The 15,921-nt window shown below is 33.7% G+C and overlaps 1 protein-coding gene across 1 annotated transcript in view; it reads left to right on the forward strand.

The window, feature by feature from the left end:
- The window catches only part of LOC137919429 (dual specificity protein phosphatase 22-like), a 58,893-nt gene extending 43,945 nt beyond the window's left edge, over nt 1-14,948 (forward strand). The window contains exons 3-9 of the mRNA XM_068762503.1: nt 169-293; nt 2,297-2,468; nt 6,275-6,428; nt 8,618-8,794; nt 11,791-11,980; nt 12,291-12,464; nt 14,681-14,948. Of these exons, the coding sequence (XP_068618604.1) occupies nt 169-293; nt 2,297-2,468; nt 6,275-6,428; nt 8,618-8,794; nt 11,791-11,980; nt 12,291-12,360 (888 nt within the window). The 3' untranslated portion in view covers nt 12,361-12,464; nt 14,681-14,948. The remainder of the gene's footprint in view (nt 1-168; nt 294-2,296; nt 2,469-6,274; nt 6,429-8,617; nt 8,795-11,790; nt 11,981-12,290; nt 12,465-14,680) is intronic.
- The last annotated feature ends 973 nt before the right edge of the window (nt 14,949-15,921 follow it).

The raw sequence follows: 15,921 nt of genomic DNA on the forward strand, positions 1-15,921 counted from the left end.
TTCATTTATTTACGCTACCACCTACGAATCTATCAAGAAATATTGTGTGATATCTATTGTTTAGTATCTGTTTCAGTTTTAAAACAAATAAAATACACCAGAGAAAATGTGGAGAAAAATACAGTACGAAGCAGCGTTGAGTAACAATCTCTTTATTTTCTTTCGCAGGACAAACACTACCTTTGTATAATGGCATCGGATTCCCCGGATCAAAATCTCACACAGTATTTCAGTTTGTGCAACGACTTTATACATGCGGCGCGTTTACGCGATGGAAATGTGCTTATACACTGGTGAGTATTCAAGCGTTATTTATTCTTTCGTTAGCATAGATTTTTTTTATTTACTGACCAGTATTTTTTTGATATCCAATAAGACCGTCTGGAAGTCGATCCAGAGTCTTCGAACTACTTAAATAAAGTTGTCTATTCACCTTACGAGGGTACGTCCTTCGCTGCGCTTGTTTGTCCGTGGACAGTTCAAAATCTTAAGCTTCCAGCGGCCAAACAGCAAACATCACATAGTCATGTTTAATAATGAATAAAGAAAGAAGAAAACTGACAAAAATAATAAAACCTTTAAGTTTTCTAGAAGCTTACTAAGCAATACAAATCACGATATACTAAAGCAATTAGAAGCAAACAGATTTCAACCAAAGTGATTTTGAGCCAACAAAACCTGTAATCATATGTCAAATATTAAAAACCGAGGAAACGATTACGTCTTTTAATCAGTTTATCGGAGGTCCACAATTTGTAATTAAGAGTTGAATCTAACCGACCTTACCAATTCTAACAACAATGAACCTCAAACATAAATACGCAGCCTGACAAAAGGCTGGGTGCGTTTAATATTCATTGACATTTAAGAAACAACACCTTTCCCATTATCAACGTTCTGTAGTTTACCAAGATTCGTGTTTGATCTAAGAGCTCTAAGGCTTAGTTTTACGTTAAAGGAGGCTGCTAACTAAGTTATGCATGTCACGAAATATTTCTCTCAATTATTTCAATAAAACGCTTTGCATGGTCTTAAATTATAAGAAAAGCAAGAGGGCATATATTACCAAGTCATATTCACGTTCGATTAGCTATCACGAGTAAGGCGCATATTCGTTTAGTATATCTTCTTACAGATATGTTACAGATATTTTAATTTATAGTAAATACGATCATACTTTTTCAAGCGCTTATTTTAACTGGTTGATGTGAACACGGTTTTATACAAGGTTAGTATTAATGTAATTGGTTAAGAGGTTATACAATAAATGCTATATATTGTATTCATTCCATTTGTTGACATTTTTATTATAAACTAGTCGACCTGATAGATATTGTCCTGTCTTAGCTATGAATAATCAATTTGAACTTTAATCAATAACATAAAGGTTATTTTAAAAACACAGTTAATTGTAATGGCTTTTAATACATAACATTGTTGGTACTATTTTACTGTTGCTGTTATAAATAATGTTGTAGCTTTAAGAACACAGAAACAGGCTACAAACAATAGATCATGTGAAAAACACAAATTTTGAAGATTAATGCCACAAATACTCAACGATATTTTCGTTGTCTTGTTATTCATTAAACGTCATGGCTAAAGCAAATCGCACTTGTAATTGTATTTTTTTCCATAAAAATCTTATACGAATTATTAGGAAACTCATAATAAAGATAAATGATTTCGGTAAATTCGTTCCTCGATAACTTTACGCAGTGAAAATGCGACAAAATAATAGAAATATAGAGAATAGTGACCAAAAGAGAGAATATGAATCACTTAGGAAACGCTTACAAATTGTTATTGGGTATCGATAGCGAGAAAGAATTTTTTTAGCGTTTTATTAGCAACGTCATCCCTTAAACATGGTCTTTCGGTTTAACATCTGATAATAAAGAATTATTTCGCTTGTGTAGTCCGCAATATAACACTAAGAGATAATCATTTGGAAGCCATTAAATAAAAAAACTATGTTAACATATAACGACATTTTAAAAAAATATTTATTCGAGTAGACATTTACGCGCATTTTTGATCGGTGTAGTCACTCTGAGAGTATGTTATTACTAGCTCGGAATGCTAATCCGTTGAGAAGAGCCGGGAAAGTACTCAGTCAACTCCTTTTAAATAAAATTTAACAATGTTTGATTTATATTTATTTGATGCCAATCAAAAAAGTGAGCACTTTAATATCAAAGATCGACGTATTTTACTTTCGCCTCTACAGACATCCTCATGAATATCAGCTATACATTTTTTTATTTGTTTTATAATAACGTTTCTGTGTATCCAGCTTAGCGGGCATGTCACGGAGCGTCACCGTAGCTGTCGCATACATAATGTCCGTGACTCCTCTAACGTGGAGGGAGGCTTTGAAGGTAGTGCGAGCTGGCCGAGCCGTCGCCAACCCTAACCTCGGCTTCCAACGACAGTTGCAAGACTTTGAGACTTACAAACTCGTCGAGGTAATTTTTTCTTATATTTAACAAAATATTTAAAATTCTTATAGATGTCTTTATCCAAATAAAGATCTTTTTGTCCATATATGTTTTTGTACTTTAAAATATTTGATCTAGTCTTTCTTTAAGTTTGAATAGTATATATTTTTATAAATTATTTATTTCATTTTCAAACTGTTACAGGAAGTCTGTTTGCAGATTAGTGTCTTCAAATTTAAATTAACAATGTAATATTTTTTACTTATTTCTTATAAAACCATTGGAACATAGTATAGAAATGCAGATTTTATTTTTCAAGAGTATGTCATCCAGATGTCCTTCGACGAGTTGCACACTCTGTTCAAAACAGAATCTTGTGTTCTACGCCACATGCCGAAGTAAACGAAAAAGATTCAATTAAACTGTTTTCTTGGAACATAGTATAGAAATGCGGGTTTTATTTTTCAAGAGTATGTCATCCAAATATCCTTCGACGAGTTGCACACTCTGTTCAAAACAAAATCTTGTGTTCTACGCCACATGCCGAAGTAAACGAAAAAGATTCAATTAAACTGTTTTCTTGGAACATAGTATAGAAATGCGGATTTTATTTTTCAAGAGTATGTCATCCAAATGTCCTTCGACGGTTGCACACTCTGTTCAAAACAGAATTTTGTGTTCTAAGCCACATGCCGAAGTAAACGAAAAAGATTTAAGAGTATAGGAATTATTATTGTTATTTTTTTCTTTGAGCTAGCTCCATATAAAGCCACTGGAAAGTTAAGTCAGGTGTCCTCGGTGGCCACGAGATATCTCTAAAGCGACTGATTAGTTTTTCATAAAAAGCTTTCTGAAGCTAATTCACCGGAGGTCGGCCGTTTGTGCAGTCGCATTATGCTGTTGAAACCACGTGTGATGAGCTCAATGAATGAGCTCGCAGGCTCAGCAAAAGTCTTTGAAATCCGAAATCATGCTTCGATAACTCTCACCGCTGACACTCGACAAAAGATGATCTATTTGTCCCTTTTGTGAATGAGGACCAAACAATTACCTTGGGGCAACGCGAAGGTGGCAGGTTCTTAGAGACTAGTTACGACAGTTTCGCTAATTGAAGTGGCAATTTAAATGAAAACAAGGCTAGTCGTTCCAATAAAAAGGAATTTACAGAGCGAAAAACCCGAACATCTTTGTATATTTTTTTTTCAAATCAGACAATTTGAATTAAAAAAGAATTAACGATTGAACTCCCTTTAAAATTTCATGATAATAAATGCTCATTTTCAAATTAAGAGCGATTTTTACGTAAACTGCTTTCAACCAGTTTAATGCTTTGGGGAATTCTTGAAAATCAATTGGATCCTAACCGTGGGGTGTTTATAGCCAAAGCAGCGGAATCCCTGCATCCAGGAACGAATATAATTTACACTCGATCCATCACTTATCCCTCGTATACCAAATAATATATATGTATGAGATATGAACAAAATTTAAAAAAAATGCCTCGACGGCGAACGGACAATACTTACTCGACCACTGCAACGTCGTGACTGAGAAATCCGCACAGACAGTGATTCCAACGGCACTACACCCCCCCCCCCCGTACCGTTTAACAATTTTTCAAATAATTGTAATTATAAACAAACTTGTTTATTTATTTTTTATTTATTTAATATTCTTTATTGTACACGATAACATACATAATATACAGATACAATAATATACAGAAAAGTACAATGGGCGGTCTTATCACACAAGGCAATCTCTTACAGACAACCATAGTAAGGAAAAGATAATAGTACTTATAAAGGGTAGTTCACGTGTAAAAAAAAAACTTATTCACAAAGAAATCAACATAAATATACATAAACATACATAGACATACATACTTAAACATACATACATACATAACATATATACTTATAATAAAAAAGGTTTAATACAAACAAACGTGCAACTGGAGCAGCAGTATAATCCAAAATTTTGTCATTTATGGTATTTAAAATTATAACTCGTCTTTGTTAGGATAACTTTTCTATGTAATAGTATATAAATAACAATTTCTTAATTCTAGAGTGTAGTGCTTTCTCTGAGTAAGTTATTTAAAGCATGCGTGCGTGGGTACGTAGCAAGCTTTTTAAAAGAATAGAAGGTGCGAGGGTAGAATGGGAAAACTTATACTAAAACCAACGTATTTATGCGAGAAAGTTGAGGGGCAAACTGACATGCGCTCCGCGTCAAAATCGTACCGAGACTGGATCCCGCGCCGGCGCAGCCGCTGCACTGAGTGAGCGGGGGTTGCGCGGGCGACGGCGGGCCATGACCTACATAGCCGGCCGGCAAGCAAATGTCGCAGCTAGACTGCTAAAATAAACGTTGCGTACAATGTCAGTTTGACCCTAGAATATTTATTTATTGAATACACATAAACAATTACAAGTAGATATAATTTAAATTAATTTAGGTGTTTAGGTTTATGTAAATAAAATCTTTTGTATTAAAATAAATGTAAATAAAAATTTTGACAAATAACAATTTAAATAAAGTGACTAGTGTTAGTGAGATCACTACATATTTATTCACCTTCTGCTATATAAATGTATGAACATTGTATTTGCTGCAAGTTTTCCTTGTTAAAACATTAAAAAAAATTGAATTGTTTATTCGCGGAATTATTACCCATAATTTGATAAACGTTATACGGCTTATCCATATATACATCTCAATATCTACCATATATATTCATATCTAATACATGATATCTATATGTCACAAACATCAGTAATGGAAAACGTTTAATGCTTGCTAAAGTGAGAGCTCTTGACATTTGTTACTCTTTTTGATAAAATGTAGAACAACTGTAATACTTGTCGCGAAAGAACAATTTCCATTTTTATATTTTTAATTACCACTTCTTTGTTCTTTCCATCATAAAAATATATGTATCTTCCAGTCGCCTTCTTTATATTAGAGTGACAAGTTTTAATCAAAACTATACTTTCCTAATGGAAACGCTTGCTTAATAGCAATACGTCTTTTTTGTCGCATTGTTTACGTGTATTATTATTTATTTTTCTGATTTGTTTATTCATTAAATAAGCACACCAGAAGCGGATGCATTGCAATGACGGAATTAAGCTATATAATTATTAAACTTTCTAATGCACCTGATTATTTAAGATGTGTACTACATTCACGATATTTATCATGTACAATAGAAATTGAAATTAAGAAATGTGGGTTAAGATGTATTAATTATACACACACCCACATATATATACACGAACAAAATAAAATAAATCATCAGTTCATTATTTATTACATGCAAATGCATAGGTAAAGTCTCAAGCCCAATTTACTATTCATACTTCTGTTCGTTTTCATACAAACAAATAATGTGCGGATTAACCGGCGACGAACAATTATGCAATGCCGGTAATGCCACTCTTATTATATACGATTCGACGTATTATAATTGTTGCACTATAATATAAAATTATATAATTTTAATTTTAACTATTATTCTTGGTACTTATTTCTAATGTTACCTTTAAACGTTCTTATAAGCGCGTCAGAGGAGCAATGCTCTACTATATTCTATTGATGTTGGGCACTGTTAGCCTATCTGGATTTTATAGCTTCGTTGAACTCAATGCCCTATTACGTATCTGGATTGCGTTAAATACCGCTTGTCGTTGGACGCCGCCTTAATGAAATTCCAAAAGGATTGCCATATATTTTTGTAAGAACTTACAGATATAATAATACTGGCTTGTAATAAATAAAAAATAATAACTGTTTTCTTTACTTTTTACCTGACAATTGTGTGTCTATAGGAAAGAAGACGCCTGAAGGAGAGATACCCGTCCTTAGCACTGGCGGATAGTGATCTTGCGGAATGCCGTGTGATGTTGGACTCTTACCAAGTCATGCTGAGACAGAAGACGATCTGCGAGGGCAAATGCGCTATGGGCCGCCAGTGTCCTACCGGTAACATCGTTTGCTTTTTAAAAGCAACTACTTCTTACATTATAAACCCGCTGTTCTCTGCCTCCTTAGCATATTCAATATATACCTCCTTAACCCCATGCAGTAGAAATTTCATTAAGTCTGTTCTTAGTTGACCTCTTCTCGACAAAAGGAATGTCTCTACTAAATCTCAAATATTCTAAGCCTTATGGTTTAAGAGATATCGTGATGAGTTTGTATCTATGTGGAAATCTCATATTTATACATATTGATTAGTTATAGGTAGGTATTGTGAAAGCTTTGCTCATTTGCTGTCTCTCATGTACGGTGTAGCAAATCTAAAAATCAATAGCACCAGAAAATAACGTAATGATGATATAGTAAAAAAAGCATTTTCAAAAATCGAATTATTATGTATTAAAAGTAATTGCTGTTTACTACCTGCCGGCCATACTTTTGTACTGTCAGAAGTAATTAGCCTGCCGCATTCCAATTGCAAAAATAAAATAATGAAACGTGTTTCAGAGTTATCACATCTTATAAGATAATTGGAAATAGGTGTAAAAGCTTTAAAGGTTTTTGATGATTTTGTTTTTTTTTGATGATATTGCCACATTCACCAACCTTTAAAGAATTACTTTAAATATGAAGAAAAAATGCTGGCATGTATCCTAATAAGACAGTATATAGTGGCATCTACGACACGCTATATTTTTCTATTAAATATTTTTTTTTTTACTGTTCACTGTCTCAGCAGAATTTGTACTTCCAGAAGCTATTGGCCTTTTGCATTCCAATAGAAAAAATAATGTGACATATATTAGAGTGATCATTTTAAATAGGGCGGTTTAAATATTTTTAATGTCCAATGGTATATTCACCTCCTTAAAAGTTTTACGTATGTAAGCAATATTCTTATATATAAATAAATAACGTTATTTTTCGTTACCATTACAAAATACTTTAAAAGCAATGTATGTATTTAATCTAACTTGAAAAAATTTAAGGATTTTCAGAAAAAAAAAATCTATTATGTGTTGACTGCTGTAATTTCTTTCACATTCATGTTTTAATAGAATTGTATACGACAACGTATATTGCACAGGGAGAAAGAAAAACAAATGATGTAATTACACGGAGCAGATGCTATTCCAGATTGTATATGCGTGTAACGTATGGGGACACTGGAGCAAAAATGGGTCGGACAACAAAACCGCTCTAGGGAGGAAAAACAACGCCTTTTTGACTACAAATAAGACTGGATTTTGTAAAGAATTAACCAAACAATTTAATATTCTATGAATATATCAGAAATATGTAATACTAATAATAATTAAGCCCCTATAATCCATTATTTACATTTTTTACATTTCAAATGTTTGTTAGTCGTGTTTCTATAATTTACTTACGAATCTAACCATTAGTATCTTCATGTGATGTGAATTCCGTTAGATCGAAGGCCTCCTATTTTCTCTTCTAAAACTCTTCATCTTTATCGAGAGCCACCTATTTTTGTATTTGTTCTACTATATCATCAGCCTCAATAGGTAAGACAAATGTCGGTAGACCAAATTTTGACAATTTTTCGAGCAGACTGAAGATTTTAGTTTATAAAAGTTAATTATCAATATTAAACTTGAAATCAGCAAATTGAATTTTAACACCTAAAAGATTTGTGTAACGTGGGTGTGACTAGGCCGACGGTCAATAATAATTCACCACTGCATTTCTAATGCGAACGAACTGATATTTAGATTTTTAAAGTAAATTATCAGAAGTTTTAAATCGCTCACTTTTAACTTACTTAAAGCCTTCGTTATGTTCTCGGGCTGAAAATAAACGAGTACTGTGAAATTTCGTATAAAGGATGCGTGTATATTTGTAACGGCGTGGTTAGACCGACGGACAATGATAAATCTTAACGCCAATGGATATTAGTTAACCCTTTCTATTTTTTTTTTGTAATATTAGACGTATCACGATGAATGTTTTCATCGCTCGAACAACTTTGTCGTTATGTAATTACAATTACATCGAACAAAAGTTTTTAGGCCTTCTGGATGAAAATTAATGTTGTAATGAGAGATTTTACACGCAAATATAACTTTTACAGCTACAAGGGTGGACAAGACTACGTGTGTGTAATTTAAAAAAGTGATATGATAAATCTCATCATTCTGCTAAAAGATTAAATGTTACGATGGCATCAGGTGTATGCAGAACTGGGTCAAAACGGCAACCGCGACCTCGGAGGCCGTCGGGAGCCGCGGGAGCAGAAGCAGGGTCGGCAGGGCTGAAGCGCTCTCCGTCCACGTTGTCTACTACGTCCACCGCCTCTGGCTACAGACCTAGGTCTTCACCTGCTGGACTTTACAGTTACACCGGTCGTAAGTAAAAGTTGACTTTTTTCTCAAGCTCCATCATTAAATACAATTGATAAAATTGTACAGCAATATAAAGAGGTAATTTACTGTAGTATTTTAGGTGAGGAAGAGAAAGAAGGAAGGTGGTGCGTATAAAGAGACAAGTAAGGTAGGAGAGTATAAGATATGACGAAAATACGACGAAAAATATATGACGACTGGAAGAAATAATGAAGAACGTAAGGATGGCAAGAAAATAAAAATAGAAACGTGAAAAATAATTTAACACAATTAAAAGGCCCCGTCTGTCCCTAGATAGGGGCGAAAGAGTATTGATTGAAAAAAGCTCCATCATTCGTCTATTAAAAATGACAAACAAGTCATATTTCAAAAATCCATACGAAAATTTATCTTTTATTTTGATGACAAAAATCTTTAAATGCATGGATAAGATGCTGACAAACACCCGTGGCGTGCCCTCCCCAATATAATTTGCAAGTTCAATTCTTGAAGTTGTTGACTCATGCGTGAAGTCTAGTTTTAATAAAGGTCCAATAATCGTATTCAACTCGGCAGTACGGATCATCTTCTAGTCCAATATCTCTTAGTACTTTTATGTAATGATATTTTTTATTTCGGTGATACAGTAACTACTATTACCTAATTTGTCTGTCAGTGATGACTTACGGTACAGTAATGTGGTCTCCCACGCATTGGCAAGCTCACAATAGCTCAACAAACCTTGAAATGACTATCATCGGAATTTCTCTATGAGATCGTATCAATAAAAAGGAGAACCGTAATCGAAGGAATGTTACGAATAAGGATATAAGGAATGTAGCCTACTGTATTTTCAAGTTGAAGTGGCCACATGGCGCACAGAACAGGTGATCGCTGCCTTAAAATTCTGGAGCGGAGTTCACGAACCGACCTGCGCCACGAAGAAATTCGACTTACAAGGTGAACAGATGACCTTGTTGGGATCGTCGCAAACCGTTGGATGTAGGCAACTTCCAACTAGTGTTGGGAGGTGACCTATATCTACCAGTAAACATCTTGCTGCTGAAATGATAAAGAATGATAAACAAAGTAGTTACAACGTACGAAAGAGCAGTGATATTCCAGCGGTAGACTGAGACTTACGATCGTTGGTCGCATGTTTGATTTCTGAACTTGGATACTTTATAATTCACACTTTAAGCATTAATTATATAGGATTGCTACTGCTCATAAACAAGTTTCCGGAGGATGATGCATGAGCAGCGTCCACAGCATTCACTGCTATCGCCAACTCGTTCGCAAGTGCAACGATTACGGTATATCCCCCATAGATATCTTTAGGATAGGCCTATGCCTTGCAGTGGGCGCTTGAGCGACGATGTACGAATCAATTTATTGTACGTATAAATTATTTCGGAGTAATTTTATAACGAATCAAATCAGCCAATTGTGGCAACAGAGGCTCAAATAATCCTTTAATTTCAATCAGCACTGTTTGGTTCAATTACTGCCGCGCTTCAATCAAAGTAATTAATACGGCGTAAGTGAGCTTAAAAGTACATAGTTAACTGTGAGAAGTTTTCGACACTCCGTAGGTGGTTTAATAAATAAAACATTTTATGGAATTTATACAAAATTCTCATAAATTGTTTTAACAATTTTGTTCTTATGCTATAAAATGATTCAAGCATTAATTGTATATAGGATAATAGGGCTATTGCAAAAAAAATAATAAAAAAAACAAAGAATTAAATAAATTTATTACTACACAGACTAAAATTCATATTTGCCTATGTATGTCTTGAAAATAATGACAGAAGACCATAATTTGATAGGAACTAGAGTCAAATTGAGCTCCCTACAAAGATATACTTCAACTTAAAGCTACGAAGGTTTCGAACGCACACTGTATCTTAGATGTGCCCACAATTCAGTTGATTTTTTGTGGTTACTTATCACAATAATCTTATAACAGTAATGTAGTAATTCCCAAACTTTATTAAAACTTCAAAAAATCCTTCACAATATTATAGGTCATCATACAATCATACAATATATGTACATTTATGTATCTCCTACAAATACAGATCTACTCCACGTTAACAAGCCAAACCGCCGTTACTGGTCGCCAAGAATCCGCAACCATTTCATTGCTCTAATAACTGTTTGGTGTGACTTATCCACAAATGGTACGATTGGACAATTTTTTTCGGCCATGTGACTAATGTCAGCAGAGAGAATTACCGACGCATGATTACGGATTTCTTTTTGCCGGACTTGCGAGCTCATCGCAATCATCACACACGTGATTCCACTAGATTGGTGCGAATGCATACGCGGCCTGAGCTTCGATGAATTTACTCCAGAAAGCTTCCTCAAGAAATCGCTTTAGGGATACCTCGTAGTTTGTTTGAGTCTACCTCTTAGAGAGAATTTAAAATGACGATCCCCGAACTTTCGTGAATTTAAAAGATAATATTCGTTGAAAAATCAACTCGGCGTGAGGCTCCATTTTGAACAGTGTATGGAATTCGACGAAAGGGATTTTGATGACACATTCTTTAAAAATCAAATCCGCATTTTTAACCTATCATTTCATTTTTTTTTCATAACTCTGTGTCAAATATTACATTTTTTATTTAAGGCTGAAAATATAAAACTGACATCGGACACTCTGTATGGGGAATACAGAGGTTTGAGGTTGCCGAGGTTTTACCGCCTTTTTCTTAGGTTTGAGATATTTGTCACCCGAACAGGAAGAATCAACTTAAAATCAATAAGAGATGTAATTCATCGTATGTTAAATAAAGAATATTTGAATTTGAATTAGGTTTCTTATGCGTTGGATTGATTGAACTACGGCATGAGTTGACACTATAGCTTTGCAATGCAATTCGAGAATACATATCCTATGTGAAAAAAAAAAATAACTTTAACACTTTTATCGATGATGAAGAACATGTATTGTTTGTTATAATGCGATGTATTTTATGTGTCTTATCGACCATAACGCTTTACAGCAACGTCTAGACCCACCCGGTCGACGTCAGGGCTGAGCGTGACGCGAGTAACGGACCCGGTGAGCGGAGGCTCAGCGATGGCGGTCGGCGGCACAGAGTACTCTCGAAGGCGAGCAGCCTCTGCGCCTGCGACTCCCGCTCTCTCCCCCGCCTCCTCACCGCCCGGCTCCCCACACAGAGCTCCACACAGGTCAGTTTGAATAACAGCCTTACTACATATAACTAGACGTGTGCTCGAGTCTCCGGACAACACGACGACGGCTTATGCTTAAGAAAAGCAACTTACAAAACATTTCACAACCATTCGTAAACCAACATTTTAATTCTATAACTAAGACCTTCTTTATAATCAAATTAAATCAAGCATAACCTAGGGTATCAATTTATTTTTTTATTGATCTTGACCTACTTATTTAACTATCATTAATCCATTGCATGATATTTACTTTTACAGATTAGGTAACTGCATTTTAATTTATTTTGCGTTATACATTTGTTAGAAAACCCTGCGCCTGGATAATACCTTCAGTAAAATGGGACGACATCGAGGATTCAGGCAACACCGCGTGATCGGCAAAGCGTGACATCTTCATAAGCAATGTGTTAACGGTCTTCTTAAAGATATCCTATGTAGATTCTTTAATGCCATTTTCACTATTCGTCATTATCGTTTGGTAAATATTATTTCATATTTCTTGGAGTTTGATTAAGTGTAGTAATTTGTAATCATCATTATCATTTCAGCCGTAACACGTCCACAGCTGGACATAGATATCCTTTACAGATTTCTAATAAGACCGATTGAAAAGGAGCTGTATCCAGTGTTTTCCAACCACCCTTACAATGTCGTCTGTAATTGACGTAATTTACATCATAATTATTCAGCATCCTAATTTTTCCACCGCTAGGATACAAACCTTTTATCACAAAGGATGATGCAGAAGTCTTCTATATGACGATACAATGCCCCACTAAGGTGACCACAAAAGAAGGACTCCTCGGAAAATTCCTTCTTTTGTGGTCACCTTATAACTTGTGGTGTTGTGAGCTCTTCTCAAGTTAGAGCGACTTTAAAGAATTTCAACGTAGGGAAACTCAATTTGATTCTAGTTTGGACTCTTCTGGTATTCTTCTCATGGCTTATATAAGAGGTTACATCTAAGTAAATTTCTATCAAGAATTTTGCGGAATCCTATTTACTAAAAGTCAGCCATATAAATAATAAAAAAAATCACTGGAGGAATTATTACGTATTCTTTTTATTTGCATTAGCACAGAGATATGATCTAAATGACAATTAATTTGTGTAGATTATATGAAATTAAATGTATTCGGACGTCGTTAATATTAACTATTTATAATTAAACTATTTACATTAAACTAATCGTGTCGTTATCTATTTACCAAGTAACAATCTTCCATGAACTTTGGCAAAGATTTCTTTAACAAAACTGTCCACATTTCGTACAGTAGAACAAAATACTAATTGAATTTAAGTGCCCACTTATAGTGTTACATCTGATATCTACTCTTTTTAATGTATTTCTCCGAAATTTATTATTATTTTTGCTTACATCCATCTAAAATTTATAAAAGGGAAACTCGCAGCTCCCATCAAACACTTCGTCTAATATGCTAATCTTAAAGTCGTAATCTGATTTACATTATTTAAACAGAATTATAATGGAACAAGTATGTGTGTGTGTTGTTGTTAAGTGCCAAAATTGTTTTATTATAAATCATTCTCGCTTTACCCATGAAAGTTTAGAATAAATTCCATGTTTACTTTTTTGTCGCCTTTAACTTTATTTATAAAAACATCTATTACTCACCATATTTCTTAATCGGTGAAGTTTCAAAGACAAATTCTATTTTATTTTACAGCAAAACAGTAATAAAATTATACGTATCTGTAAATATAGAGTAAAATAGTACAGAATTAGTTTATTTGTCAAAGCCGAAGTTTATTTTACTATAAATAGACGGTGTATTTATTTGTATACACTATAAAATTTACAGGATGATTAATTACAGGTGTAAAAGCCTTAAAGGGGGTGAATGCTCATTTGTCAGCAAACAGCTTGAAAGCTATTTCTAACTACGTGAGAGTGTGTGAGTACGGGTGCGACTGGCTATAATTGGGCTTGTCATAGCTATATGGGGTGTTCCATAGATTAATTGGCAATAAAAGAGCCACACATTTACCCTTTGAAATCACATCTATAATCAATCATCCTGTATAGACATGGGATACTCCAAAAATTTAGAGAAAAAAATTCTGTACGTTATATAATTTTTATTTAACCTTTTATCCAATAGTATTTGCGCAAGGTTTTATTGAGTTTGATTTCTCAGCACATTTTACACATTGAGCACATCTATAGATAAAAGATAGTTGCCTGGGGTAATTTTAGTAAATAAGCAGAAGTCAAGCCATGCTAAATCCGAGCTGTAAGCTAGGTGAGATAAAAGTTTCATCGTTGTGATATCAAGGAAGTCTCTCGTTTTGATTTTTTTGATTGACGCAAAGATTTTTAGAGTCAATTAAACCAGTCATCAGGCTAAAAATTAGACGACGTCGAACCAAAACTATACGATATTTTAACAACATTCTTTCTTTTTCAACTATTTTACCAGCACTGTAAAACGTAAGAAGGAAATTTGTTAGTAAAAATAATAATTCGCAAACGTTCTGCATAAAACTTCGTTTCACTAAAGTTTCTGAGTCACCTGATATATACAAGAGCGAAAATGTTAAAAGTCGAATATGTGTTACCACTGAAGTGCATCACTCTGCGCTTTCTATAACAGCTGATTCGATTTTCGTACCACTTCACTTCTTGAATTGCTTTTAAATTAAGTACAAATAAAATAATTTTTAACTTTACAGGTCTCGTGCCACGCAACGGTGTTCGTAGCAGGCAACTTATCATCGTCCTTCGTCCGCCCAGTGTAATCCGCACAATTCGGTCAAACGTGTATAATGTAAATAGTACAGCAAATAAAACTTTTTATTTTATATTATTAACGCACTGGCATGAACAAACGTATTACCAGTTTCTAGCTATGTAGTCATACAATATGATTTGGACACTATATTCTAAATTTAGTGCAGGGCTTCAGGCAAGCTCATTAATCGTAATATTCATCAAATTAAACATGAGAACATTATAAATTTTGTAATCGGTCAAATAAGTTTTTAATCAGTTATTATTAAGTAATCTCTCTTCCTGATGGTGAACTACGCAATTTATTGAAAATAAGCACAAATTATAATGTTGTTCAGTGTCGACTAAAAATGATCATATTTGTGCAAGTAACTCTTAAATTATTTAGGATTATTTATCTGTATATTTACTTAAATTGGTTGTGTCTATGTACAATGGAACGTGTCTGCGTAAAATCGATTCTCTGCCTTGTCTGTCATATCCAATCATCGAATGAATTAGTTTAACTCATTCCTCTTGTGAATTAAGTATTATGATATTAAGTAATTAAGGTGCAAATCTCCTTGAAGACGACTTGTGAGGGCTGATGTTTTCTTGATAACTTGATATGTCTCCAATTTAGATTATTTCAAACTTTACTCTTTAAGCTAACTTTTTTCCTATAAATCTAGTTATCTGATCGGTCAGCATAAATATATCCTAAGAACTTAACCGGGCTAACTTCACTTAGAATAAAGTTTTTGCTAACTAGTTTCCTTTAAAATTACGCTTTAAATTTAAATGCACTGCTCTATTTAATAATTATAAGACTTGTATTTTCTATTAATACGATTTAAACTTTATTGTTAAGAAACTTTCAAAGACCAACTTTATTAATGAAAAGGATGAGTACAATGATGAAATTATATGACTATTATTATACTTGTAACGAAAAACAAATTCAATTGTATGTTAATAACCTACATCACATATGTATTTTTCTGTTTTTAATATTATTAAGTTGGAAAAGTAATTTAAATCAAACATCTTTGGTAATTTATGAAACTATTTTCCTTTTTATTCAATATTGCTTCAATTAATATTCGTTGGAAATTAATACAAGTAATAAATTAGAACATTTTATATATGACAGCAATTACATTTGCCATTTCCATATCGTGTGAAGAAAAAGAAATTTTCAGAA

This window comes from Battus philenor, unplaced genomic scaffold (genome assembly GCF_028537555.1).
Source record: "Battus philenor isolate CCGP_79_NKW_IND1 unplaced genomic scaffold, ilBatPhil1.0.hap1 SCAF_16, whole genome shotgun sequence".
NCBI lineage: Eukaryota > Metazoa > Arthropoda > Insecta > Lepidoptera > Papilionidae > Battus > Battus philenor.